Source organism: Euprymna scolopes, chromosome 31 (genome assembly GCF_053919585.1).
Source record: "Euprymna scolopes isolate OS-2025 chromosome 31, ASM5391958v1, whole genome shotgun sequence".
NCBI classification, from domain to species: domain Eukaryota; kingdom Metazoa; phylum Mollusca; class Cephalopoda; order Sepiida; family Sepiolidae; genus Euprymna; species Euprymna scolopes.
In genome coordinates, this window is record NC_136512.1 from 71,562,304 (window position 1) to 71,590,290 (window position 27,987).

The 27,987-nt window shown below is 34.0% G+C and overlaps 1 protein-coding gene across 1 annotated transcript in view; it reads right to left on the minus strand.

The window, feature by feature from the left end:
* The window catches only part of LOC145255811 (polymerase delta-interacting protein 2-like), a 46,811-nt gene that overhangs the window by 14,719 nt on the left and 4,105 nt on the right, over positions 1-27,987 (minus strand). The window contains exons 2-7 of the mRNA XM_080114508.1: positions 25,853-25,916; positions 22,100-22,197; positions 18,254-18,353; positions 10,769-10,838; positions 5,217-5,324; positions 3,607-3,743 (exon numbers count right to left, since the gene is read on the minus strand). Coding sequence (XP_079970634.1) covers positions 3,607-3,743; positions 5,217-5,324; positions 10,769-10,838; positions 18,254-18,353; positions 22,100-22,197; positions 25,853-25,916 — 577 coding nt within the window. The remainder of the gene's footprint in view (positions 1-3,606; positions 3,744-5,216; positions 5,325-10,768; positions 10,839-18,253; positions 18,354-22,099; positions 22,198-25,852; positions 25,917-27,987) is intronic.

Below are 27,987 nucleotides of genomic sequence, written 5' to 3' on the forward strand. Positions count from 1 at the left end.
CTTTTTGATCGGTGTATATTTTGTTGCCTTTAGAGATGTGGGATATTGGTGTACTACTACACTTTCCTTCTATTTTCCTCATCATGTTCCAAACTGTTTTCGCCTTGGTGTTCACATTAATTTTGGATATATAATTTCTCCAGGTTGTTCTTTTGGATTCCTTTATGATTCGTCTGGCTTTTGCTCTGTTGTTTTTGAAGAAATCCAGATTTTCGCTTGTTGGATACTTTTCGAATTTTCTCAAGGCAGCTCGTCGAGCTCTGATGGCTTTTCTGCATTCTTTTGTGAACCAAGGTTTGTTGTGATTGTTGGTTTTGGTTGTTTTCGGTATGGTATTATTTGCTATGTTTGTCAGTGTTTTAATGAAGTAGTTCAAATGGTCATCTTCATCATTCTTTTCGATAATTAATTGGTTTTTGCACTGTTCCTGGAAGTCTTCCCAATCCGCTTTATGTAGGTTCCATTTGGATGTTTTTTGTTCAGTGCTAGTACTTAGACTTTCCAGGATGATTGGGAAATGATCACTCCCACAGGTGTCATTGTGTACTTTCCAGTCATAGTCCATATATATGGAAGGATCACATAAGGTAAGGTCAATGGCGGTGAAAGTACCTGTTGCTGGGTACATATAGGTGTAGTTTTGATTATTAAGGAGGCATAGATTATTTTTATTTATTATGTTTTCTATTTCTTTTCCTTTTTTATTTGTTTCTTTACTTCCCCATATTACATTGTGACTGTTGAGATCTCCTAGTAGAAAAAAGGGTTTAGGGAGTTGTTTTATTAATTGAGTTATCTCAGTTTCGTTGATTGTATCTTTTGGAGGGATGTATATTGAGCAAAGTGTTATAGTTCTATGTAGAGTCACTGAAACTGCAATTGCTTGCAAGTTTGTGTTTATATTTATTTGTCTTTGAAGGACTTCATTCTTCACAAGTATTGATGTGCCTCCAGAAGCTCTGTCCGTATCTTTATTTATGTAGTTGTAAGATGTGTAGTGTTTTATGTTGATGGTATTATTTTCTTTCAGAAAGGTCTCCTGTAGACAGACAAGTGCTGGGCTCATATTTGTTATTAATAATGTGAGTTCATTTTGGTTTGCTTTTATCCCTCTGATATTCCATTGTAATATTTTGTTCATCATTTGGAATTGTGTTCAACTTCCATCGTCTCCAATCCCTCAAATCTATTTTCTGTCGGAGTCCCTGTTCGAGATATAGATCGGGATCTTTCTTTTCCTGTTTTTGTTTGTTTTTTTTTTTGTCTGGGGGGGATTTTTGATTCTTTTCTGGCTTGTGATGTGTTTGATGGTTGTTCGGTTGTTTTTGTAGAAATGGTTTGTGGTTTTGTTTCTTTTTGTGGTTCAGTAGTGTCTTTACTTAATATTATCCTTGGATTGGTTGCAGACATTGCACTATTCATTTTCCTCATTTCTTCTAATAGTTCTTTCATTTCCTTTATTAGTTTGCTTAGGACATCAATTTTCTTGTCAGTTGTATCCGTTACATGTATATGACCATTTTGATTGTTGATTGGATTAGTTTTTTTTGTTGCATCTGCATATGTTTTAGTTTCGATGATTTTCCTGGCCTCTGGGTAGGATATATTCTTTATATGTTTTAGTTTGGTCACTTCTTTTTCTCTTTTCCATATTTCGCAATATCTAGAGCCAGCACCATGGTTTCCCAGGCAGTTGGCACACTTGAAATCTTTTCTGCAGTCAATGTGTGGGCCACTTTCTCCACATCTTCCACACACTGGTAATCGTGTGCACCGATCTTGATGGTGTCCAAACTTCTGGCACTTGAAGCATTGGAGGGGGTTTGGAATATAAATTTCTACATTTATTTTCATATATCCGACTTTCACTTCTTTGGGTATGGTGAGGGAATCGAAAGTTAGTATATATGTATTGGTATCGATTTTATCACCGTTTTTTTTAATTTGAACTCTGCGAACATCTAACACATTCTGTTTCTGTAAGTTTGTCCGGATTTCCTCCAAGGGACAAAGTGCAAGTTCGTGGCTTTTCATTACTCCTTTGCAGGTATTTAGGGTTGGATGTCTGTAGCATTTGACTTTAATGTTTTCAAATAATTTTAGTTTCAATATTTCTTTAGTTTGTTCTTCGTTATGGGTTTCTATTAGTAGGCTGCCGTTAAATTGTTTTTTAATAGACTTTGGTTTTAGAGTTTTAAGATTTTTTTCAATTTTAAAAGGTGATAGTTTGCTCAAAGGAGTTTCCTCCATTGATTCTATTACTACGAATGTTGAGTTCCTTGGTTTTATCGTCTCTTCGTCAGAGCTACTGATGTCAGAGACATCAGAGTGGGTTCTGGTTGGGTGGTTTTTGGGAGGAATAAGCCATATATTTTGTTTTCTTTTTTCGTCATCTTTGTTCCCCACCCACCTCGGAGTCCTATTTGGGAAGAGCCTGGGGGGAAACCCATTCGCCCAGCCTCTACAGAGATACAATGATGATATAACCGACTTTGGTGGTATCATAATGATTATCTGTTCTCTCTTGATATTGCTATGGGATCTGTAGCAATCCTGAGGGGTTTACAGCCTCGTCATCGATATTCACACCTAATCGATTGACCCTCAGCCACCGCTTTCCATCATATATTAGGGAGTAGGGTTATTTGTGGGAGAGGGGGGATGTGTTGTATTAGTAGTGGGTTTTTGGAATGGGCAATATATGGTGGGGCTTGGCGTGACTGGCCGATTGGTCGGATCGGGCCTCTCCGACCGCCCGTCTAATCGAAGTAAGGGCCAAAGTAATGTGTTGCGGTGCCTAAACTTCTATGTATCCTGGTTTAGGTTCGCTCAATCACCAGGATCACGTCCTAAGACTTTATGGGTAGCAACCCACGGCTAACTGGTTGCCCCATTGAGGGATTTTTACCCTCTGCAGGGGGACAGTCGGTTTGTTCTCATGCCCTACCGACAGGGCAAAAAAATAAATAAATAAATAGATAATTTAATAGAATATATTTGTTTTCTTTTTTTCTTTTTTTGTTGTTTCTTTTCCTTTTTAAAATCTGTTTCTATTTAACCCATAGTTGGGACCCTAACAGGTACTACCACTCCGGGTCAGGGTGGACCTGGGAGCAATGGCAATTAAGAGGTGGCTCCACACTCCCCAAGCCCGTAAGCTGGACCTCACCATCGGATGTAGTTTAAGGTCATATCCAGGACCGGGAGTAAGGTAGGAAAAAATAAAATAAAAAGGGGGGGGGGGAATAGGCTGTTGTTTTTGTTTTTGGTTTTGCAGAACATAATTAAGTTTTACAAAAAAGATCAGAAAACAAAAAAACGTCAATGTAGGTGCATTTCGTCTCAGGAAGCCACAGGGCAGCCTGATCTGGTAGCACCAGAATCGCCATATATATTTTATAAATTACTAACTAGCTCTACCTACGTATTGAGCACTTTTGAAGTAAATACTTAAAGTTTACGCATAAATTTATACTTTCGTATATTAATTTTATGTGAGTAAATGAAGTAGAGATATATATATATATATGAGAGAGAGAGAGAAAAATAGATTTTCAAAACACCATAAATATGAGATAAAAATTTTTTTTAAAAATGGTGCCTTACTCTGCTTCCAATATAGAACGGTATAACAGTAACTCTAATATTCTCTGTGATTTCTCTGTGGACATCTGACAATTGTAACCATGGATGGTTCTTCTCCTGCCAAGCACGCAATGTATCCCGAGCGATGAATGCAGGGCCTGCAAGGAAAGTAATGAGCATAAAAAAAAAATGTAAAAGTTATTTTGTAAAAAGAAATTGATGAATCCTTCATTTGAAGGAGATAAAAATGGTTCACAAAAATTGTCGAGGACGACGATGAAGCTCTGTAATTTTAAAAATACTTCCAACCTCCAAAATACATCGTGCGGTTAACGTTTAAGAAGTTGTGTTTATCTTTTATTTCACTTTCATGTCTCCATCGCAATGCCAAATTGTTTTTCTGCAGTACTTAACCTATTATAAAATGATTCGCCCATGCGCGCTTCCTGACCCGACTGATTCGCCTTAATTTGTATTTACCCAATCGAGTTGTTCTTTATTCCCTAACCCTAACGCTCTCGATTGTGTCTTTTGTGATTTTGTCAAAATCATCCCATGATTTATTATTTTCCATTTTATTATTATTTAGCAAAAGTCTGAAGCCGCCTAAAACATTGGGGATTCGTAAATAATAATAATTTTGAGACACGGAGACACAAAACAGATAAACTCATGCAAGCAAGAAAACTACACGCCATAATAACCAACAAGAAAGTTCTGCATATTCGTTTCGTTTCTGCGGCTCTTTTATATTAACCCTGTTGCCTGCTGGTAAACGGCTGTTGCGATAACCTAAATTGATTTGCAAAAATTATCGAAAGCGGTGGAGAATACTGGACATCTGGGGAGATTTGTTGCCAAACAGATTCGAGGGGAAAACGCCAGTTAATATCATCGAGTAATCTCTGATAGGTGACCCGGTGTAAGTACCCTCAGTGAGTCCACAAAAAATGGCAATGATTATATTTATTGTATCTTTGTCCAACATCATCCTATGATTTATTATTTTTTTCTATTTGCTCCAAATGTTTAACTTGTCTTGAATTAACCTTATATTTGTTTCAAATATCTAATTTTTTTTTCGATTATTTTGTTACAAACCTTCCATTATCTGTCAAATATTTCATCTGTATCGATTTGGTTTAGCTATACAATATACAAACTGCATAGCTAAACTAGCTAACATATTCGATTCGTCACCACCACAGGGTATCCTGTTTCACCATTCTGAATGTGATGCAGCACAGAACTAGTGAATAGTTTGTATTTTTCTTTATGGAAAAATAAATTCTTAAATAAGCCAAAAAGGCAGCTGACAATGGTATCTCTAAAAGGACTAGCCTATCATTTCACTGAAAAAGTTGAACTAGCTTCCTACAAAGGCAGAAGTGTCATGGGTATATAAAATTCACAAATAGTCCCCAGTCATATGTATATCTTCAACAGGGGGAAATGATGACATTAGGTCTTTGCAATTCTTGGAGAGAGGTGTTGCAACCTTCCTACATACAGTGACTAGTAGTCATACATGGTCACCCAACTGGTACTGACCATGCTCAACATTGCTTAACTTCAGAGATCTAAGCTAAGCAATGTTGAGCCTGGTCAAATTAGTAAACTAATACACTTACAGCCACCAGGGTCGTGCATGAGAAATTTGTTAAATAATTCATGGTGTATTGGATGCCTCTCGTTTGATGAATATGGAAGAATGTCTTCATGGGCCAGATAATCCAAACCTACAATTAAAGAAAAGAAAAATTAATTGATTAAATCAGCGTCAACAATTTTTTGAAGGAAAGAGAAAAGATAAGTTCGGATTATTTTAAGCTAAATTAGCTGATAAGATTTATTTTAGCAGACTCCTTATTTCTAATTTTTATGGAAGAGTCGGGATCAAGATTTATAAAACGCTGATGTCAGATGTTTTTTTTTGTTTCATCCCAGAGTAACATTTATATTTTAGCCAAGAAGTTTTGCAGGAATCTGTTTATTCAAAACAGAATCAGGAGTGGATGTTCAGACATATTTTTTTTTTTTTTTTTTTTTTTTTTTTTTTTACAATAGCCAAAAAAAATAAATATACTACAAGCATGCAAAGTCCCCCTCCGTGATGAAAAAATTTACTTTCACCATGACTAATGTTTGTGCAAAATTTCAGAAAAATCCAAGGCATGGTTATTGAGAAAAGTGTGAACAAATGAACAGATGAACAATTTTGGGGCAATTTTACCCCTATAATGGCCCTTAGGGGAACAACCAGCATTATCCCGGAAAATCCGTTCTAGCAAAAATTTATATATACCATCACTAGTGTTTGTGCAAAATTTCCAAAAAATTTTAAGCATTTATTTACTTTGAAACAAATAGCAAAAAGTATATTAATTTATTTTTATTTCGGACTATTATTCTCATCTTTATTAGTTGTTTTCATCTTCATTGGTTTTTGTTTTTTCACGACGTTTCGGCCAACTATTCCAATGGCCTTCGTCAGGTGGTAACCGCGACGGATAGGAACTTCGAATCTCCTAACTGTGATTGAAGCAATCACTGCCATCCGTAGTTGTTGTCTCACCACGTTTTGGCCAAGTAAACCTCTGGCCGGCTTTGGTAGAATTGAAACCGCTATCTTCAGACAATTTCCATCTGGAACCGTAGAGATCCAACGTCTATCAACTGCGCCACGGGCCATGGTCGATCAAGGTTGGATTCTTTGATCTTATAAATCCACGTTTATTTATTATCTGATCTTCCATGGTCGGACCGTACCGATTGGTATATATATTATTCCGTAATTGAAATTCATTTTTGAGATGAGCATTATATATATATATTAATTCATTTTTGAGATGAGCATTATATATATATTAATTCATTTTTGAGATGAGCATTATATATATATTAATTTATTTTTATTTCGGACTAGTATCCTCATCTTTTTATTAGTTGTTGTTTTCATCTTTATTGGTTGCTGTTTTTCACGACGTTTCGGCCAACTATTTCTCTGGCCTTCGTCAGAATGCAATTAGGAGATTCAAAGTTCCTATCCGTCATGGCAAATATTACGCAAGTATAAATCATGTAGGATATCTGCATGAATATAATTACACATAATAGTTAACTAAGATGATTATCCCATAAGAAAACCGAAGAAACTAATAGGGAATTAATTAAAATGAATGTTTAAAAGAATATGAAAATTAAATAGATCTTTTGCTAGTGAATGCAATTCCACAACCCAAATAAATAGAAAAGAGGGTTTTAATATGAATATCGATACACACAAAAGAAAAACGAATTTATAGGAGTATAGATAGATATATAAAAATTTTTTAATTCGCTAAGCATCTTCTTCTTCTTGCTCGTCCGTCGAAGTCGACGATGACCAAGGTATCAATCAGCTCGGCGTCAGGGGTTTGTGGGTCCTGAGATGGCTGATGAGGCCAATCCGTGCTCGGCAGACTCTTCCACACTCTGGACACGTGAAGGCGGTATCGGCAGGCTGTGAACCGGCAGCTCTCTCCTTCCTCCTCTTGCGCTTCTGCTGGTCGTGTGTCATGTGTTGATTCTCTGCCCTGTCGGCTCCTAGGCTGATGACGCAACGCCAGGCCGAACGTTTAGCAGCGCGACTCTCCCAAGACTGGGGGCTGATGTCAAAGTCTTTTAGGGACGTTCTCAGACAAGTCTTTATATCGTTATAAGAACATGCACTAATGGGGTGAGAGGCCAGGGTTCAAACAAGTCATACCAAAGTCTCCAATTCTCTCTCCTCTGATCTTGAGCACGTAGTACAATGGGGAAAGGAGTGGCTGGTTACTTTTAATGCATCTAAAACCAAGCTTCTCTCCTTACATCATCAACATTCTAATCCACATTTGGCATCAATTGAAATGAATGGCTCTCGTCTTCTGGAGGCCTCAAGTTTTGACAAGCTTTTGGGCTTGACCATTACTCCTGATCTTAAATGGAACACGTACATCAAATCTGTTGCCAAGGCCGCTGGGAAAATGGTGGGATCTTTCTATCGATCCAGTAAATATCTCACTGCTGATGCTATTCTCTATCTATATAAGAGTCAGGTACGTCCAAGGATGGAATACTGTTGCCACATTTGGGCAGGAGCTGCTAGAAAGGACTTGTCCTGCCTTGATAGAGTTCAAAATAGACTTCGTAGCCTCGTAGGAGATGTCCTTTTCTCCTCCTTGCAACCTCTATCTCACAGAAGAGATGTTGCGAGTTTGTCTCTGATGTATCGTTATTTTCATGGAAAGTGTTCGACTGAGCTTCAATCTATGGTTCCCCCTCGCCAAACTTTCACAAGAAACACTCGTCTAGTTGTAAACACTATCAATAATTCCCCCCACTCTTTATCTGTGCCTAAACCTAAACGTAGATTCCATGAACAAAGCTTCTTTCTTAGAACTGCACGCCTGTGGAATTGTCTTCCGTTTTCCTGCTTTCCGGCTGACTACAATATGGTTGTGTTCAAGTCTAAAGTAAATAAGTTCTTGATGAGCCGTTCCATATAAGTTATCAAATTTACCAAATTTTCATTACTAATAATTACTATATTGTCCAATTTCTACTGTACACTCTTTAACCCTTATCCTTGAGTGGCCTCTGGGCCTTGATAATGTGGTGATGCCTATGTAAAAAAAAAAAAAAAAAAAAAAGACTTAAACAAAAAAACAAACAAAAATCAAAAATAAAAAAAGTTACATGATGCCCTTTTGTAAATATTCAGCATTATAAGGTATCAAGGGTAAGTGGAATACTCCAGGTGAAAAGAGTGGCGCCCTATCTTACATCCTTCTATAATGAAAAGGAAATCTTCGCGTCACCTTTTATTTTAAAGTTTTTGTACATTTTTTTATTAGTATCTTGAGTAAAGATGAGCCTCCCTTATATTTGTAACTAGCAGCAAGGAGACCCAATGTTACCCAGGATATAATCATCATCAATGAGCGTTTCACACTCCCATATCTTATTGTCAACGAAATCGGTGAAATCGCCTATTTTTCAATTACATTATTGATTGTCTGCTCTAGTTGGGGACCCATCGTGGTGCACCGGGAAGAAGCTTCACGTCCCTCAGTGACTTAGTCCATAAATACATTGTATTCTACATTGCACTGTAGAGAACCCACTGTTGATTTTATAAAATCATTTTTTATATGTAACTAGCAGGGGTGTGCATGTTAAAAAAAAAAAAAATTTTTTTTTTTAAGTTTTAGTAGGAAGGTAAGATTGAACCCCGAAATCTTGATGCAAAGGTGGAAACGAAAGGGAAAAAAAAAAAGCCCGGCACCTAACCATCTCGGCCATGAGAGGAGAGGAATTGACAATCGTGTTAAGTTCAGGTTTATAAAGTGAAATATACAGGTGCGAGGAAGTGGCGTGATGTTTGACCTAGTTTTGCGCTGCAAGTCAGTTACTGTTTCTCCTGCCCCATCATTCGCTTTTCGAAGACGCAGCGATCGAAAATAGCTAGTAAAAGTCGGGAAAAATTAAAGATAACCACGACCCCCATTCTTATGTCGTAGTTATAATTTAGACGTGATATAAAAAGTTTAAGGAGCAAGCCAAGCGAGAAGGCCGACGAAAAAGGCCTTTTGCGGACATACAGAAAAACTGCACACATACATACATACTTTCGCTTTTATATTTATAGATGGCTTGAATAAAAGTTTAAAATGCAAAAGTCAGTATCACGGTGTAATTGTGTTTTAAGCACAAACATTCATTTCGAACACACCCCTGTCATATCCAAAAAACCTACTGTAGATTTTATATATTGGACCTTTCGGTTTGTGTGGTAATAAAACTTCTCAAATGCACTTGTGATGTTAGGCTGTGTAAGATGTTAACTCTCTTCCATCAAATCATTTCGATTATTGAAGACATTCTGATACAACACTTATCTAAGAACACTGCCAGGCACAGAAAGTACTTTCATGTGAAATTTCCTAAAAATCGGCCCATCCATTTTGGAGTCTATACGGAACGAACTTACAAAATTCCTTTTATATAATAGTAAGAGATTAATAGCTTTATTAAGACAAGATAGATACAAAACTTTTTTAGTCGGATCGGACAAATACTGGTCTGTGTTGTTAAAAAAAAATTAAAAAAAAATATGTTCAAGAATTTTTGAGATGAGGATTGATAATTTGGACTACTGTTCTCATCTTAGATATTATTCTTGAAACATTTCAGCCAATTGTAATATTGGACCTTCTTCAGGGTTCGTAAAAATTTTCAAAGTCCATTTTCAAGGCCTTCTCCAGACAAAATTCAAGTTTTCAAAACAAAATTTGAGATGTTTTATAATCCACAGTGATTCTAAAAATTGGTAAAAATTTAAATATACACTAAATACATGTTATAGCGAATAAAAGTTACTTTGCAAACTACTGGCATCATTTTTTTTTTTTTGTGTGCGTTTTACATAGTTTTAAATGCTTTTCATTTCATCTCGAATATTTTCTTTATGGCTTTTAAATTTCCAACCACGATCACTACTATTTTGTCCATTTTTTTTTTTTTTTTTTTTGAGGGTGGGGGGCTGTCCAGCTTTATTTTTAGTTATCACATGGGGAGAGGGAGGGGGTTGTAATTGTAGAGTCTTATCCACTAAAGGAAAGTTTTTAGAAGAGTGATGGGGGACCATTTTATTTATGGCGTCCACATTATTCCCCACCCCCTCCCCAAATTGAATCATTGAAATCAAAAATAGAGGGAGATTTATTTCGATTTTGTTTTTAATATTTAGTCACAAATTTTTACAGGACATAAAGAATACAATTTCCAAAGCCTTTAAAAACATTTTCAAGGATTTTTCAAAGTTATAATAAAAATAAGGCCTTTTCAAGGCAAAAGTCAAAATTCAAGGATTTTTCAAGTTTATGCGAACTCTGTTCTTCACATACATCTCGTCGAACTCTAGAATTTGCACAGAATTTAAAAATAGAATCCTTTATTTCACCCAAGAGGGTAGCTTTCTCTCATTCTCTCAGCAAGAATTTATGGCATAAATGATATAAGTGCTAAGTTATAATCAGTTCTAAGTGATACAGAACATATGATGACAAACTACTTAAGACCTTTACCCAGTCATAGTAAAGTCAATATAAACAAGATGAAATATGTTTTAAAAAGAAAACTTATCGATAAAATTACATACCGGAAATGGCATATAAAGCCCGACTATTCTCCTGGTTTCCAAGAAATGTTACAGCCTCAGTTTGAGCTCTCTGAAAAAGGAAAAGGTTTACAGAAGAAAGTGCATAGAATGGAAAGAGATATATATATTAGTGGCCTGGCAAAGCCACAGAGGAAACAACCGATGCAGCCTACCAGGACACTATATATACAAATGTAGACAAATTTAGGCATGTTGAAATATAGGTTCTTTTTTTTACAAATTGTCATAAAATTTTAACCATAGATTATAATCTTTAAAAAGCTTGCAAACTTCCATGCATTTTCGTCCCAGAGAATCAAAGATATGAAATTTCAATATTCAATTTGGCAACAAATATAGATATATCTATATTTCCCCAAAACCTCTGACCTTGATGGAGGGCAGACTAAAACTTGCTGATATGGTTTCAAATGATCTGAAATAACAGCAAGAGGAGACTTGATTCCAAATATTTCTCATATATCTCCCCTCTTTTGGAAATAGGTTACGATTATGAATATCTCCAGTATCAAATAATCCTTATACACTGTGAAATTTACTTTATCTATGAAAACCAAAAAGGAGAGATATGATATGAGAAATATTTGGAATCAAGTTTCCCTTTGCTGTTATTTCAGATATTTTGAAAACATAGAAGCAAGTTCTAGTCTCTCCTACATCAAGGCCAAAGGTTTTGGAGAAATATTAAATATTCCGTGATTCATATGCAAAACTAGGAAAACAAATGAGTATAATTGAAATATTTTATGGCTGTAAAAAAGTGCCACAAAATAGGTTCTGGATGATGGATGATCCCCTTAATATGCAACGTTAAGGGCAAATGTCCCATAGCCTACAATACAATTCAGTTAATTACCTTCCCAACAAGCCTTCATTTGTTAAATTCTGATCAATAGTCGCAGAAATTTGGAACTCATAAAATTGCGTTATATCTAATTGTAGAAAATAATTATACCTCGCATTAAAAATCTTATTTTTCACAAAAAGAATATTCACTATTTTTGAATATATAAAAAATAAATTTATTTCAATCCAAGGAAAGCAACTTATTTTTTCTGGAGTAATGACTATCAGTAATATAATTTTATATGATTAAAATCTGAAATTTTTTTTTTTTTTTTTTTTAAATTTTACATTTGTATATTTTATTTTATTTCCTTGTACTTTGTTATAATTTTGTTATATTATTTAAGATTTATCGCCTCTAAATTAACAGGTGCCACACTGTCTACTAACACCAGCCTCTGTCTCATCGCCGCAATATTGTATCGATGTGCTGGTTTTATAACTACTTCAATAGTATGTGCTCCAATGAACTTACTGCATGTGTGCCCCTTTAATATAAACACTCCTGACCAACTCATCAGCAAAATCCCACCCCTTCACTGCAGAGGTTCCCAGATGCCAGAAAGCGTTTTTACTTAATGACTTTTTTCCTTAAACAGTTTGCGTTTGGAATTCTTTTCCATTTTGTTGGCAACAAGCAGAAATTTAAATGTAATGTAAACATTTTGTTAGTACAACACAATCATGTTGACACACCGGTTCTTGCCAGATCACAAAAATTAAGTAACGTTGAGCCTGGCCAGTACCAGATAGGTGACCATTTGAGAAGGCTAGGTGCTGTATGTACGTTCTGGGAAGGTTGGGCGTGAGGCCAGTGTAACGTAATCCCCCATTGAGCAGCGTAGCTTTGTATTCCCGGGTGACGCCAGATAACCCAAGGATTTAAGATAGAGAAGATAAATATATATATTTTATTTCATGTCAAAATAGATATTGTTTGAAAACCAGAGAAATATATTTTTACGACTAAAAGTTGACAACAGGAAATTTCACTTAGAACCTTGTCTGGCCTTAAATGAACCCAGGGTCGGATGTCAGAATTGACGTCTGTCCTTGAAAATCGTGAGAGGATTTCAGGTGTGGGAATGGTTCCCACCCAGAGACCCGGGGCTTGAGATTTCGTGGCGAAATCTTATTGGTTGGGGAGAATTTCCACCCCGATCCACATACCTTACTATATATACGACTGTTGTGCGAAAATTAATCAGAGCTGAGAAGAGTGTGGAGAGTTGAGTCGCAGAGTGAGTGAAGAGTTTCAAAGCAGATTGCTTGTTGAGTCCGAGAAGAGATGTGACCCCTCCCCACCTCATCCATCCGTCTGTCGCTGTCTGTGAAGAGAGTTGAGACTTTGAAAAGAACTTACAAAATCTGAATGAGAATTGTAAAAACATTTTGTACATAATTTTGTGAAAATTAAGCTTTTGTAGATAGACTACAATTGTTTGTCTTTCTTCCTGCCTGCCACTTCGATATTCGCTTTCAGCATACCAGATTTATGTAACAACCTCCGAGGAGTCTAGATGACACGTGCAGAGAATCCAGAGAAATAAGAGTCCTTAACCACCTCCTCGAGGAGGCATTACACCAGTACCTTTACCTTGAAAAAAAAGAACTCTTCGCTACAAAAGTATTGACAAAGTTGTAAATGGCCTATGCCACTGCAGGGGTTCAAGGCTATAGATGGACCATTTTGGTGAACAAATCTGTACTTAGATGCCCTTATAAAATCTAACCTTAATTCTTACTAACCCCTAACCGGGGTTCATAAAGATTTTTAATGCCCATTTTCAAATTTTTTCAAAGCCTTCTGCAGACAAAATTTAAGTTTTGAAAACAAAATTTGATACATAAACAATGAAATACTTAATTGACAACAGAAAAAATCATTTTAATTTACATACAAAACAATATGCCAGTCAAAAATCATATTTGTTGATTGATCTATGCTGCATTAGTTTTACTTTTAAATTTCAAATATCTGGAAATAATTCTTAAATTTCAAATATCTGGAAATAATTCTTAAATTTCAAATATCTGCAAATAATTCTTAAATTTCAAATATCTGCAAATAATTCTTAAATTTCAAATATCTGCAAATAATTCTTAAATTTCAAATATCTGCAAATAATTCTTAAATTTCAAATATCTGCAAATAATTCTTAAATTTCAAATATCTGCAAATAATTCTTAAATTTCAAATATCTGCAAATAATTCTTAAATTTCAAATATCTGCAAATAATTCTTAAATTTCAAATATCTGCAAATAATTCTTAAATTTCAAATATCTGCAAATAATTCTTAAATTTCAAATATCTGCAAATAATTCTTAAATTTCAAATATCTGCAAATAATTCTTAAATTTCAAATATCTGCAAATAATTCTTAAATTTCAAATATCTGCAAATAATTCTTAAATTTCAAATATCTGCAAATAATTCTTAAATTTCAAATATCTGCAAATAATTTTTCCATTTCAAATATCTGCAAATAATTCTTAAATTTCAAATATCTGCAAATAATTTTTCCATTTCAAATATCTGCAAATAATTTTTCCATTTCAAATATCTGCAAATAATTTTTCCATTTCAAATATCTGCAAATAATTTTTCCATTTCAAATATCTGCAAATAATTTTTCCATTTCAAATATCTGCAAATAATTTTTCCATTTCAAATATCTGCAAATAATTTTTACATTTCAAATATCTGCAAATAATTTTTACATTTCAAATATCTGCAAATAATTTTTACATTTCAAATATCTGCAAATAATTTTTACATTTCAAATATCTGCAAATAATTTTTACATTTCAAATATCTGCAAATAATTTTTACATTTCAAATATCTGCAAATAATTTTTACATTTCAAATATCTGCAAATAATTTTTACATTTCAAATATCTGCAAATAATTTTTACATTTCAAATATCTGCAAATAATTTTTACATTTCAAATATCTGCAAATAATTTTTACATTTCAAATATCTGCAAATAATTTTTACATTTCAAATATCTGCAAATAATTTTTACATTTCAAATATCTGCAAATAATTTTTACATTTCAAATATCTGCAAATAATTTTTACATTTCAAATATCTGCAAATAATTTTTACATTTCAAATATCTGCAAATAATTTTTACATTTCAAATATCTGCAAATAATTTTTACATTTCAAATATCTGCAAATAATTTTTACATTTCAAATATCTGCAAATAATTTTTCCATTTCAAATATCTGCAAATAATTTTTCCATTTAAAATATCTGCAAATAATTTTTCCATTTCTCATATCTGCAAATAATTTTTACATTTCAAATATCTGCAAATAATTTTTACATTTCAAATATCTGCAAATAATTTTTACATTTCAAATATCTGCAAATAATTTTTACATTTCAAATATCTGCAAATAATTTTTACATTTCAAATATCTGCAAATAATTTTTACATTTCAAATATCTGCAAATAATTTTTACATTTCAAATATCTGCAAATAATTTTTACATTTCAAATATCTGCAAATAATTTTTACATTTCAAATATCTGCAAATAATTTTTCCATTTCAAATATCTGCAAATAATTTTTCCATTTCAAATATCTGCAAATAATTTTTCCATTTCAAATATCTGCAAATAATTTTTCCATTTCAAATATCTGCAAATAATTTTTCCATTTCAAATATCTGCAAATAATTTTTCCATTTCAAATATCTGCAAATAATTTTTACATTTCAAATATCTGCAAATAATTTTTACATTTCAAATATCTGCAAATAATTTTTAAATTTCGAATATCTGCAAATAATTTTTAAATTTCAAATATCTGGAAATAATTTTTAAATTTCAAATATCTGGAAATAATTTTTAAATTTCAAATATCTGGAAAAAATTTTTAAATTTCGAATATCTGGAAATAATTTTTTAATTTCAAATATCTGGAAATAATTTTTAAATTTCAAATATCTGGAAATAATTTTTAAATTTCAAATATTTTGGAAATAATTTTTAAATTTCAAATATTTTGGAAATAATTTTTAAATTTCAAATATTTTGGAAATAATAAACCAAAAGTCTTAATTGACAACAGGAAAAGTCATTTTCATTTACATACAAAAACAATATGCCTGTCAACAATCATATTTACATTCCCTGACTATTTTTCCCCATTGTTAATTGGTCTATGCTGTCTTAGTTTCACTTTTAAATTTTTAATTTTTGATATTGTGGCTACAAGAGTTATATCCCTTTCTCATGAGCTAACTGAGGTTATTATTTGGAAAACATAAGATAGTTTCATGATAAAGGAACGTAACTCCTGTATCTACAATAATACAATGTAATTTCAGAACAGTGTATTTCTATTTTATTTTTAACTAGCAGAACCCATTAACTGGCATTGTCCGGTTGAAGCATGCCCCCCCCCCCACCTCGTAAAAAATTAAACTACGATTGTTATTGTTGTTACCCAACCCCCAACCTCCTCATCTTAACGGCTTTCAGAATAGACACCCCATTTTCTGAGTGGAGTGTTTGGTTGACAAAACATTTGCCTCAAATTTAACCTTGATAATCGCTGTCAGGAATCCCATGCGCAAATACTATGAACCAACAAAAAAATTGGGGATTGGCAGTGATGATCGGATAGAATTGGATTTGTTCTTCGTCCAAGCATATGCACGATACAGGACTTTATGTCTCGAAAACTACTTGTATCTGCCAAATATGAATGAGATTTTCTTAATCAGCATAGTGGAAAATCTATAAAAGTCGTCATTTTAAAGAAAAGTGTGGAGGTGGAGCTAATATAAGAATGTATCTTTACAAAAAAGAACTGCTCTAAAAGCAAACATAACAAAGAAGTGGTCTCATAGGCAAAGTAATTAAGTTTTTAACCTACCTGCATAAAATAATGGGTTCATGGTTGGATTTTATTGGGGGGGGATAACTGTAAATGTGTACATAGGTATAGAGAAAAAGTAAAAAAGGAAGCACCCTATATTATAGTATACTATTATAAAGCAAAGTAAAAAAAAAAAAAAAAAAAAAAAAAAAAAATACTTTTACTTTTCCGAGCGGCTTATCAAACCAAACACGATGTATGTTAGGCTTGATAAGCCGCTCAGAAAGCAATAAAGTAAACACTGGTACCCGTTAATGTTATGTTTTTTGTTTCAGGAGTTTTTTTTTTTTGAGGTGGGGGTAGTTGCATGGTAATTATGTGTGCATAGATAACTAAGTGTATCAGTACTTAAATTTCTAATTATGCATGGTTATTATGGTTTTATTTGGTTTAATCTTTTTTTTAATGATTGCCTTGTGTAGAGATAGCCATCATATTTGAAAAGGTCTGGCATGTTCATTTTTGTAATAAGATGTGTATGTATTCTAGAATAATCTATTTGTCAGCCCTCAGGCAATGAGAAGTGATGGAATTTTAGAAGGGAGAAATTATTTTTGAATCAAGAATTGGTATGTCTATGAGTTTATGATCCAGTTACGAAGGGTGCCAGGACAATATAGGTATAATGTGTATATTTCTTCCCGGTGATGACTGGGGTTGGTTGGAGGACTTTAGATTTAGAGGGGAAAATAGGAACTACTTTGTCTAAAGATGATGCGATTGTGATGATGTTGCTCCTAGGATGAAATGTAGGATCTTATTATGATGAATAAATGTGTCTATAATGTCGTTCTAAAGTTACATAAGATAGTGACTAATAGTCTAGACTTAATATATTTGTAACTTCACAAAAACAGAAACTTTTTTTCCCTTGGACTTGCCCCCCACCCCCTGTATTGTGCATTTAAAAAAAAATAAAAAATAAAAAATGCATGGGTATCGATCCTATTTCACAAAATATTTTACTAATGTATTGATATCCTGAAAAATTGAGTCATAGGAAAGCCTTTAAAAAAACATCTTAGTGACCCCTGAAGATTGAACCTTTATGATCTACAGACCCACCCTCAAACCCACAGTTCGAATTCTTGTAATGCAGAGCCAACCCTCTTTTCCTTAGTGGAGAAAAGAAGCTTGTTTTCAACACCCGAAGAAGGTTGCAGGTTGCAACGACCGAAACATTGTGCTAATAACACTCAAGATGAGAATTAATCAAAATAACAATCATTCACATCTCATCTCAAAAATTTAGAATGGCATAATACATTTGTATTTGGCATCTTTTGTTGCAAACCTATCGTACTTCGGCCCAGAGGGGAATTTCTGCAACCAAAATATTACATATGGAGATATTTGAAAAATATTTTAATGGTATTTTTATGAATACTTAAAAATAATTTAATAGTATTTATTTCAATTTTATTTTTAATATTTCGACACAAATTTTTGCTGGGCATAAAGAATGATTTTCAAGGTCTTTTCCAGACATTTTCCATATTTTCATGGATTTTTCAAGGTAATAATAGAAATAAGGCCTTTTCAAAGCAAAAATCAAATTCAAGGACTTTTCAAACCTATGTGAACCCTGCTAACGTTTCTGTGGCAATGTGCCCTATTTGGAAAAAAAAAAAAAAAAGCGATTGGAATAGCACTTGATTACAGGTAAGATTTAAAACAAAAAACAAGTGACATGAAATTCAATGTTTTATACTCACAATATGGGGAGAATCTCTGGAGTCAACAAGAACTAAATAATACAGATGTGTGCGACCTTTGACCTCTTTGCCAACAACTGTTGTGTCATCATCTAGAGGTCTGTGAAAGGAAAAAGTAAAAATAACAATTATGTATCATGAAAGGATATAAGATGCTATACGATTCTAGACTAGGATTTATTAGCATTATTGTACATGAAAAAAATTAAAAATAACTCAATAATAGCCTCCATTAAAAAAAATAAAAAAATTTTAATCTGACAAACTAAGGAAGAGATGACTATTTTTGTACTTCACACGTTTGGATATTTTTGACTTTATTTTGAGCGCTAACTGTTCTAAAAAGAATGGCCAAGGCATTAACAACCATTTTATGTTAAATTTATATGCTAAACTGATCTCTCCCATCCTAAATTGCTACTTTTTTTTTTCTTGTCCTGTTTTTTTCCACATATGTAATTGCCTAAAAATGTAGAATCTTATTTTTAAATTGGCAGCTAGAAAGTCATTTATTACTAGAATCAAAGTTTAAAAGTTGAGTACCTGTGAAAATAATATTTCTTGAAGGAGCCAACATTTTATAAAAGAACGACAAACTGTATTAATTTATTGGGGGGGGGAGTAGTAAGCTATTTCAGTTTTCGAAATGAAAAAAAGAGTAGAAGTCTTCAATTAAAAAGATTACAAAAGACATGAAAAATTATGTATGGGAATTCTAAAAGATCCAATATGTTTTATGGAGTGATTCCGGTTTCTAATTGGTCGATAGCAGAATAGAACCTTCAAATTTTTTGTACTAAAAATATTGCAACATGTATTTTGTTTCATTTTGTTTTTTAAACAAGTTTCAAAAATTTTTTGCACATGCATTTAAAATTGTCGTAGACTTTGGAAAATTCAGCATGTTATTGTTATACATCTTATGAGATAACTGACCAATTTTTATGATTTCAGGTTCAAATGAACAGCTACAGTAGGAATTGAAATACACCTTACTAAAGCCAGACTGTCATAGCTGGTGAATTTCAAAAATGCAATCTAGACGTGAGGACATTTTAGAAAAACGATATGCAATAAAATTATGTTTCTGAATTTTTGAGACGAGGATTGGTTATATGTATTTTTATTCATCGGACTATTGTTCTCATCTTGAGTGTGATTTTCACAACGTTTCGGTCGATATAACCTCCGACCTTCTTCAGGTGTATCTTGTCGAACTCGGAAATTTGGACTGAATTTCGAGTAGAACCCTTTATTTACTTCACGGGAGTAGCGTGCTCTTGTTCCGTCAGCCATGACTGGAAAGAGATCCTAAGTAATTCCTAGTCTCCCAAACTAAGGATTGAACCTTCAACCTTCAGGAGGTCACTTTTACAATTGATTTTCCCAGTACTCTAACCACGGCGCCACGGGTCCTTGCGGACAATTCTAGTACGAATTTTAGGAGCCTTAACCCTATTTTTATTTCTAGTTGTAAATATCACCATTTATTACTAATTATTACTATATATTAATGCATATCTATCTCTATACTTATTACTTGTATATATATACTACGGCTTTTCGATGTTCTTCTAACCATACTTTCAACAGACGACACGTTACGATATGTAGATGACACCTTCATACTCTGGCCCCATCAGGAAGATGTTTAAACGTTACTAGACCATGTGAACTTGATCCATCCAACTATGTTCACGATGGAAAAAGAAAATAACAATAAATTATCGTTCCTAGATATGCTGATAACTCGCACAGGTCAGGGGTTTATGTCATCTGTATACCAAAAGCCAACTTTCACTGGACAGTATCTAAACTACAACTCCCACCATCCATATAATGTAAAGAAAGGAATCATCCGTTGCTTACAACACAGAGCAAAAGCAATATGTAGTAACATCAGTGCATATCAAGAGGAGATGGACAGTTTAAGAGAAAACCTCCACCGAATCAACCATCCAGAGAGCATGACATCAGCTCCAAGAAATCTGGACCAAAAACAAAGGACACGACTCAGAAACTCACCACAGTTTGTATACCATATATGAAGGGCTTGTCTGAAAAACTTCAACAAATATGTAATCCATATAAAATCAAGACAGTATTCAGGAGTGATTCAACTCTCCGGAATCAGCTTCTGAGAGTCAAGCCCCCTACAAAAACAATCATGACTAAGGACTGTGTATATGAAATCCCACGTAAATGTGGAAAACTATACAGAGGTGAAACGTGTCGTCCGTTGAAAGTACGGTTAGAAGAACATCGAAAAGCCGTAGTACGTTGAGAGACTGAAAAGTCAGGTATAGCTGACCATATCTGGAAAGAAAAGGGAAACCATCTACCATTATGGGACGAAGTAAAAATCATAGAGATGAACGGTGGAGAGTAAGACACCTTAAAGAAGCAGCACATATGCTGGGGAATAACCAACTGCTAAGTAGACCTAGTATAGAATTCAATACGATATGGGAACCAGTAATTATAAACAATAGATAATATATATACAAGTAATAAGTAAAAACATTTATACAACTAATAAGTATAGAGGTTGATATACATTAATATATAATAATAATTAGTAATAAATTGTGATACTTATAACTAGAAATAAAAAGTAGGTTTAAGGCTCCTAAAATTTGTACTAGAATTGTCTGCAAAGACCCATGGCGTCGTGGTTAGAGTACTGGGAAAATCAATTGTAAAAGTGATATTCACTTGAAGGTTCAATCCCCAGTGAGAGCCACTGAAATAGACATTTGCGAATTACTTAGGACCTCTATCCAGTCATGGCCGACGGAAAAAGAGCAAGCTAACCCCGTGAAGTAAATAAAGGGTTCCGCTCGAAATTCCATCCAAATTCTCGAGTTCGACAGAAACATTCCCAAGTTTGACAAGATATACCTGAAGAAGGTCGGAGGTTATATCGACCGAAACGTTGTGAAAATCACACTCAAGATGAGAACAGTAGTCCGATGAATAATAATACATGCAATAAAATTGTTTTAAACTGAAAAAAATACCACAGAAACGTGTGGAATGTTTCCGACTGCTTTTGGACCATCTTGCATGAATCAGGCATCAATTTTTGAGTGGCAGAAGAGATTCAAAGGAAGTCAAGAAATTTGTGAGGTAATATGAGTTGTGGGAGGAGTAAGGAGGTCATAACACCAGAATTGATTTGTCAAATAAAGAATTTCATGGATAAGAACCGTCATGTGTCTATAGAAAAAATAAGTGCACAGTTTAAAGTCAGTGTGGAAACTATATACCCAATTATTCACAAGGAACTGAAGATGCGGAAGATTTGCACAAAGTTTGTCCAAAGAGTAACTCCATCCTTGTCAAAGACTATTTGACCAAGATGGGCATCAAGATAGTTCCTCACCCTCCCTATAGTCCAAACCTTGCTCCCTGTGACTTTTGGTTATTCCCTAAGCTCAAAGAAAACCTTAGGAGGCTGTCATTATGAGACAACTGAGAAAATCAAAGAGTCTGCGACACAAGTCATTGACAAGACCACACAAGAGGACTACCATGGGGCCTTCCAGAAGTTGTTGGAATGGTACACGTGCATTGCAGCTGGAGGAGATTACTTCGAAGGGGACTAGAGTTTCATGTGTGTACTATATGAAAAAAAAGTCCAGAAACTTATTTAAGGCACCTTTTAAACTATGTTCATAAAACTAACAAAACTAAACAATTTTTATAAGCAGCTCCTGTCGACTTATAGCATTATCAGTGATGATAATATCAAAACTGAAAAGCAGGACAATACTTTTTCAGAAATAATTAAAAAAATTTTTTTTTTAAATTCAGACTTAGTTTTTTTCTTTTTTTTCCACTTACTTTTCCTCGATCTTTGTTCCCGCATCACGATCGTAAACTCTTGCTAGCCATGGAAACAACACAATTCCTCTATAGCCAAAAACTTTGTGAAGAAAAAGCTGTGAGAAGAAAGAAATACAATAGAAAATGGTATTTATTTGTCATGTCACAGAAACGAACATATTAAAAAAAATCACGTAAAACGATAAGCTAGAAAACTAATTATCAATGAAAATAATTTTCAAAGACAATTAGCGAACGGGAGATGTGGAATCCTAACAAAGCAAGTAATTATTTTCAGAAAACTTTGAAACTCTTAGTGTAACGTGGTCGTTACTTTTTAACTGTGTCGTTATTTTTCAAACCTTTCGGACCCACACGTTGTCTGGTACCATCGCAAAGGAACAATCAACTAAAACAAGAAACAAATAAAAATGCAACTGCATTTTTTTTTTAAAGTGCAAATAAAATGCATTTATTTATGCTTCTTCCAAAATAATGCATTTCATTATTTTTCCAAAGTTTTTTCCCACACGTGTGCTTTTTAAAAGTCTCTGTCCCTGCCACTTGATGCTGGCACTAGCTAGCACTTTCTCGTCCTCATATTTACACGTCTATCTTCCGTGGCATGCAAATTGTTTCTCTCCTCAATGACGTGGGGGGGGGTTCTCTTTATCTTGTGACACAAGGTCGTGCACACTTACTAATTTGCATATGTGCTTTAACGGCTGCTGCTGCTGCAAATATTTTCACTAGCCAGCTATCCTTCGGCTGCTGCTGATTTTCACATACGCACTGTTACATTAGCAAAACTTTAATGCTAATTGAATTTGAAAACAGCTTTCATTAATAATTAATTTTCTACATTATCGTTTTTCATAATTTTTGGATATGTTCATTACTGCGACAATAATTAAATAGATACCATTGGTTTTACTTGAAATTTAATATTCCAAATTTCACTATTATAACGAAGAAGCGCAAAGTTTATCTCTTAAACCCTCCTATTTGCATGTTCCCGGGCATTGCCGTGTAGCCCTGCTAGTCCATTATATAAAAGGCAGTTGTCTAGGTATGGAGGGACATGTCCAGCTAAAGCCCTAAAACTAACAACTACAAAGTTGGTATATTCATGATTGGTGTTGCCCAGGATGAATAATATCTAAAATTACAAAAAAAAAATATTTATTCTTGGGCCAGGTTTTGTCAGAAGGTTGGTTTATCAGCCATTTCATGCATTAATTTGAAAAGAAAATGTCAACTCATTCCTCCAAGAATTTATTATATTAAGGAGAGTTTTCTCTATATACATGTGCATCCATGTGCAGTTAGAGATGAGGGGGCTGAATGGAGAAGATAGGATTGAGAAGAGAGAGGGGAGGGGGAAGAGAGAAGTTTTAATAGAAATACAAGTACTTCTTCGCCTTACAAACATTGCTGAGATAACATTTAGAAAGCCATTTTTAACATGGAAGAGGGGTAGAGCTTTGATAACTATTCACCTAACAATTTAATATATGATATCGTAAAAGTGCAATTTAAGTTGAAAATCCTACTTCACTGTCCATAAACTGCAGAAATACAGAAATGTTACACTTTTGCTCCAGGCAACGTCAGGGAGTCCTGCTTCTAAAATATAAAATTCTGATTTCGGTGCTAGTGCAGAGAGTGATCCGCGCTATTTTTTAAAATCGTATTTCCAAGTTTAATTAAAAGTTTTATGATATATTTTTTTATTCAATTGTAAGATTAAAGTATAGAATAGGTACAAAACACCCTCCCCATGTTAAGAATGGCTTTTTAAATAACATTATTTACGTCCGGATCACTCTCTGCACTATTACCCTGATTTCTTCTTTTCTAACCTAAACTTCAGACATTATGCGACGAGGAGATACATAAAAAAGGAAAAAGAAAGGATCAAATAGGTTTTAAAGACCCCAGTAAATGAGCTAAATGAAAGATGAGTTCGGCTGCACACCGGTTTCTTCCGGTTGACATGCGTAAATTATACATAAATAAATAATAAGCATCAGTTGTTTTGCTTTTCATCACAAGTTCAATTTTTAATGTAGAGAACGATTTGGAGAAAAAAATGGGGGGGGGGTACTAAGTATTTATTTTTTGGTACATTTAAAAAAAAAATAAATAAAAATAAAAACAAACAATATTTTAATAAACAAACAAATCATTGTCTCTATCAAAATCGAAAATTCTATTTTTCAGGTTGTCTACACTTCAAGTGCCCTAAATTCTCATTTGAAAACCACTTCATTCTCTACAATTATACAATTTAGATTTAAATTATAAATTTGAATAAATACATTTTATTTTAACAAGGAATAATGACCTTTGATTTTAATTTAACACTGGTGCATGCATCGGGCAATACCAAATTACCTTGCTTATGGGCTAAGAGTGTGATAGTAAGGTGTTTGACACAAGGTTTAAGAGAGCCCAGATTTTGGGGAAATGATAGAATATGTTTTTATTGCGATATTGTAGGAAAAAAGAAATTTCTCAACAAGGTAAAGTAGACATTTGGTGCCATGTGGTCTGCCTTGACGTACATAAAAAGATCATGCTAAACCATATGGCTTGTATTAAGCCAGGGACTCACCTCACAGGAAGATTTGCTATGATAATAAAATTTCTTTAGAACGGTGATTCATAACCTATTTTGGACCATGCCCCACCTAGGCATTTCTAAAATCCTGATGCCTCCCCTTTGTGATATTTAATATATAATATGGTATAGTAAGCACAAGGGTGCACGTCCTGCCCATGTCCCACCAAAATATTGCCGGGCCCCACGTTGGGAATGACTGCTTTAGAACAAAGAAGAGAAGGAAAGAGGAAAAGGGGTTTAAGAGAGAAGGAAAGAGGAAAAGGGGTTTAAGAGAGAAGGAAAGAGGAAAAGGGGTTTAAGAGAGAAGGAAAGAATAGAGATCAGAAGAAGAAATGGTAATCTGGCCTAGAGAGAAGGGGAAACAACAAATTGATAACACAGTTTGGTTTTGGCAGAAGAAAGAACTTGCTTGCTAGCTGTCGAAGAGTACACTTTAGCTTTGGGCTCTTGTTCATGGCTGAATATCTCCCCAAGAGCAAAGTGAAAAAGCTCTTCCTCCTCTGACTGAGATACTATCTGAACGAATCTAAGTTGAAAAAAATCCTGCATCTTAAAACTATTAAGAACTGAAGAATTTAACTTTCCTTTGCACAAAGTGTAACCGGAAACATCTTATGAATAATTGTTCTAGTTCATAAGAAAATTATTATTCAATTGCTTTGATTTCAAAACAGCTATTTACAGAGCAGATGCCACAACCAGTCCAGACTGAACTGAGAGAAGCGATACACCAACCATTCACCAGATCACCTACAAGAAGAACTCAACCACAGCATCTGACAACAAATGGCCAACCAACCAGTTAACGACATAGCTACATAGACTTAAGGTAGTGTGTGTTTTGGACTAAGGGTTAGCCCCTGCGTTTAGGGACCGGAGACTGCATGGTTACACTAATTGATCCCATGAAGCAGGATTGTGGGAGAAAAAAAACAAAAAACCACCTGGTTACATTAATATTTATATATATTTTTTTTTAAGGGATTTTAACTTTTAGCATCACAAATTCAAATTTTTTATTTATTTGATTAGTTTAAAAAAGAATTGTACCTAAAGTACAAAGGTCAACTAAAAGAAACCGATGTACATTTATTTGGCTCATTTACTGGGGTCTTTACCACCTAATTGATATTAAATTTGTTCACCTGTCCTGTTTCATATGCACGACCACGTTCTCGGGGAGTTTCCAACAGACCAACTTCAGCCAATCTTAAAAAAAAAAAAAAAAAAGTTTCATTATATATTAATAACAGGGTGCGATTTAATTTACCTTTAAGTTCCCTGAAAGACAAGACGTTATTTTATTACTTTTACTGCAACTCAACATTCACTGTTAAATTAACCTTTATAGGTTTTTTGGTATACTGAAAACGAATATCATATTTAAATTTGGGGCAAACAAGTAGTTTTCTGGATATTAAGGCCTTTATTATCCAATGTTATAAATTTATGTTTTCACTGACATTTTAAAGTGAGTAGAAACATTAAAAACTTTTCTAGGTAGGTAGAAGAGTAACTTATCTTGCCTTTGCTAACATTTGTTATACTTTTGAATTTTTGAATACCTTTTCGTATCTCCATAGATTGTAAAACAAACCCTTTTTTTCCTTTTATTAAAATAAACACCTCTAACCTCCTCATGTTCAGTACGGCTTTCAAGGTTGGAGAGCGTTTATTCCGAAAGTCGTTCTTAACTTGGGAAGGTTCGAGGTGTCTATATATGCTGGGTACTTTCATTAAAAAAAAAAAAAAAAAAAAAATATCAATAATTATTTTAAATAATTACACAACACATTCATGAGTGCGCTGGTTTCGTATTTCCTTTCAGCTTTAGCTATTTTCCATTTTTACATGAACCTATTTCAACCATCCATTTTGTTTTCAAGCAGGGACTTGTAAACTTTACCCACCCACTCCAAATCATTAACCAATTTAACTTTATATTTATTCTTTTGGTGCTTATTCAAATTAAAAGCAAAGAAAATACTAAAAAGTGTGCATGATGTACATACTCGTTAGTGAAAAAGGCAAAAAAAAAAGGGGCTGGAACTTTTACATGACTGTAGGGGACATTAAAAGTTTGGCAGACCTGAACGAGCTTTCCCCCCTCAGAACTTATTGGGCTTTTCCCTACTGCCGTAAAATTAATTCCTTTTCACGTTTTCTTAATTTTTAATCAGTTTTCACCCCAAACAAGGCATAGTACTACTTTGAAGGGGGGGGGGCTACTATCGGGGAAATAAGTTGCAGGGGCTTTATGAAGGGAGATGAGTAGCGAGATGTTTGTTCACATGACACTTGAACTTGTAGTGGAAATTGTAGTGTGACTGCAGTCACGGAGGTGGGCTGCATGTGCGAACTCGAAACCCGAGCAATGGGAGACGAGAAGGCGACAAACCATCAGGTTCGATCGCGCATTAATTTGCATAAATGAGATAATATAAGGCCGGGAGTTAAGATGTTTGAGAGTCGAGCCGTTGAGTTCTCGAGAACCGGATGGAACGTGGTTGGAGCGGAGAGTGTCGGGGAGAATCCACTCCAAGCTTTTTTTTTGATTAGAAGCTATTTCGGCTTTAAATATGGAACCAATGCGGCCGAGATGAAATGGAAAATTTTAAATGATTCGCGTCGAACCTGAAAAATTAAAAGCCGCGTTAAAAATTGAAAAGCGTTGTCGAAGAGAGAATTGAAGGAGTTGTGTCAAACTGCGAAGGTTGAAGATATGAAGCGAGTCTGACTTTTTTTGTCTTTTTGTTTGTTAATCCCAGTGGGATTCATGGGATTTCTTTAACTATCGTCGTCAAAGGAACGTGTTGGAATGCAGTTTGGTCTACTTGTTTGTATTAAATTTAGCATTTTTTAAACGTGGAATTTGGAATGAAATTCGCTTATATTTGTTAAAAAAAAAAAAAAAAAAAAAAAAAGTCGTCGCTGTTAACACTAACAGAATTTAAATATTTAATTCGGACCACCTGTTTGTATTAAAGTCGTTTTTCAACGAGGAAGTTAGAGGGAAATCCTGTTGTTTTGAAAAGAAAAAAGTTATTGTTAAACGAAAAATATTTTACTCGAGTACAATTCGAGTCGGATTTTATTGTGTTTGAAAAAAAGTCATCGTTATTAAAAGAACTTGAAATGCGATTCAGATGACTTGTATGTATAGAAGTCATATTTCAATGCGGAATTTAAAATGAAATCCTGTTGCGCTGACAAGGAAAAAGGGTGTCGTTTTTAAGCGATGGATTTATTTTATAGTGGTACAATTCGAGTCGGATTTTAT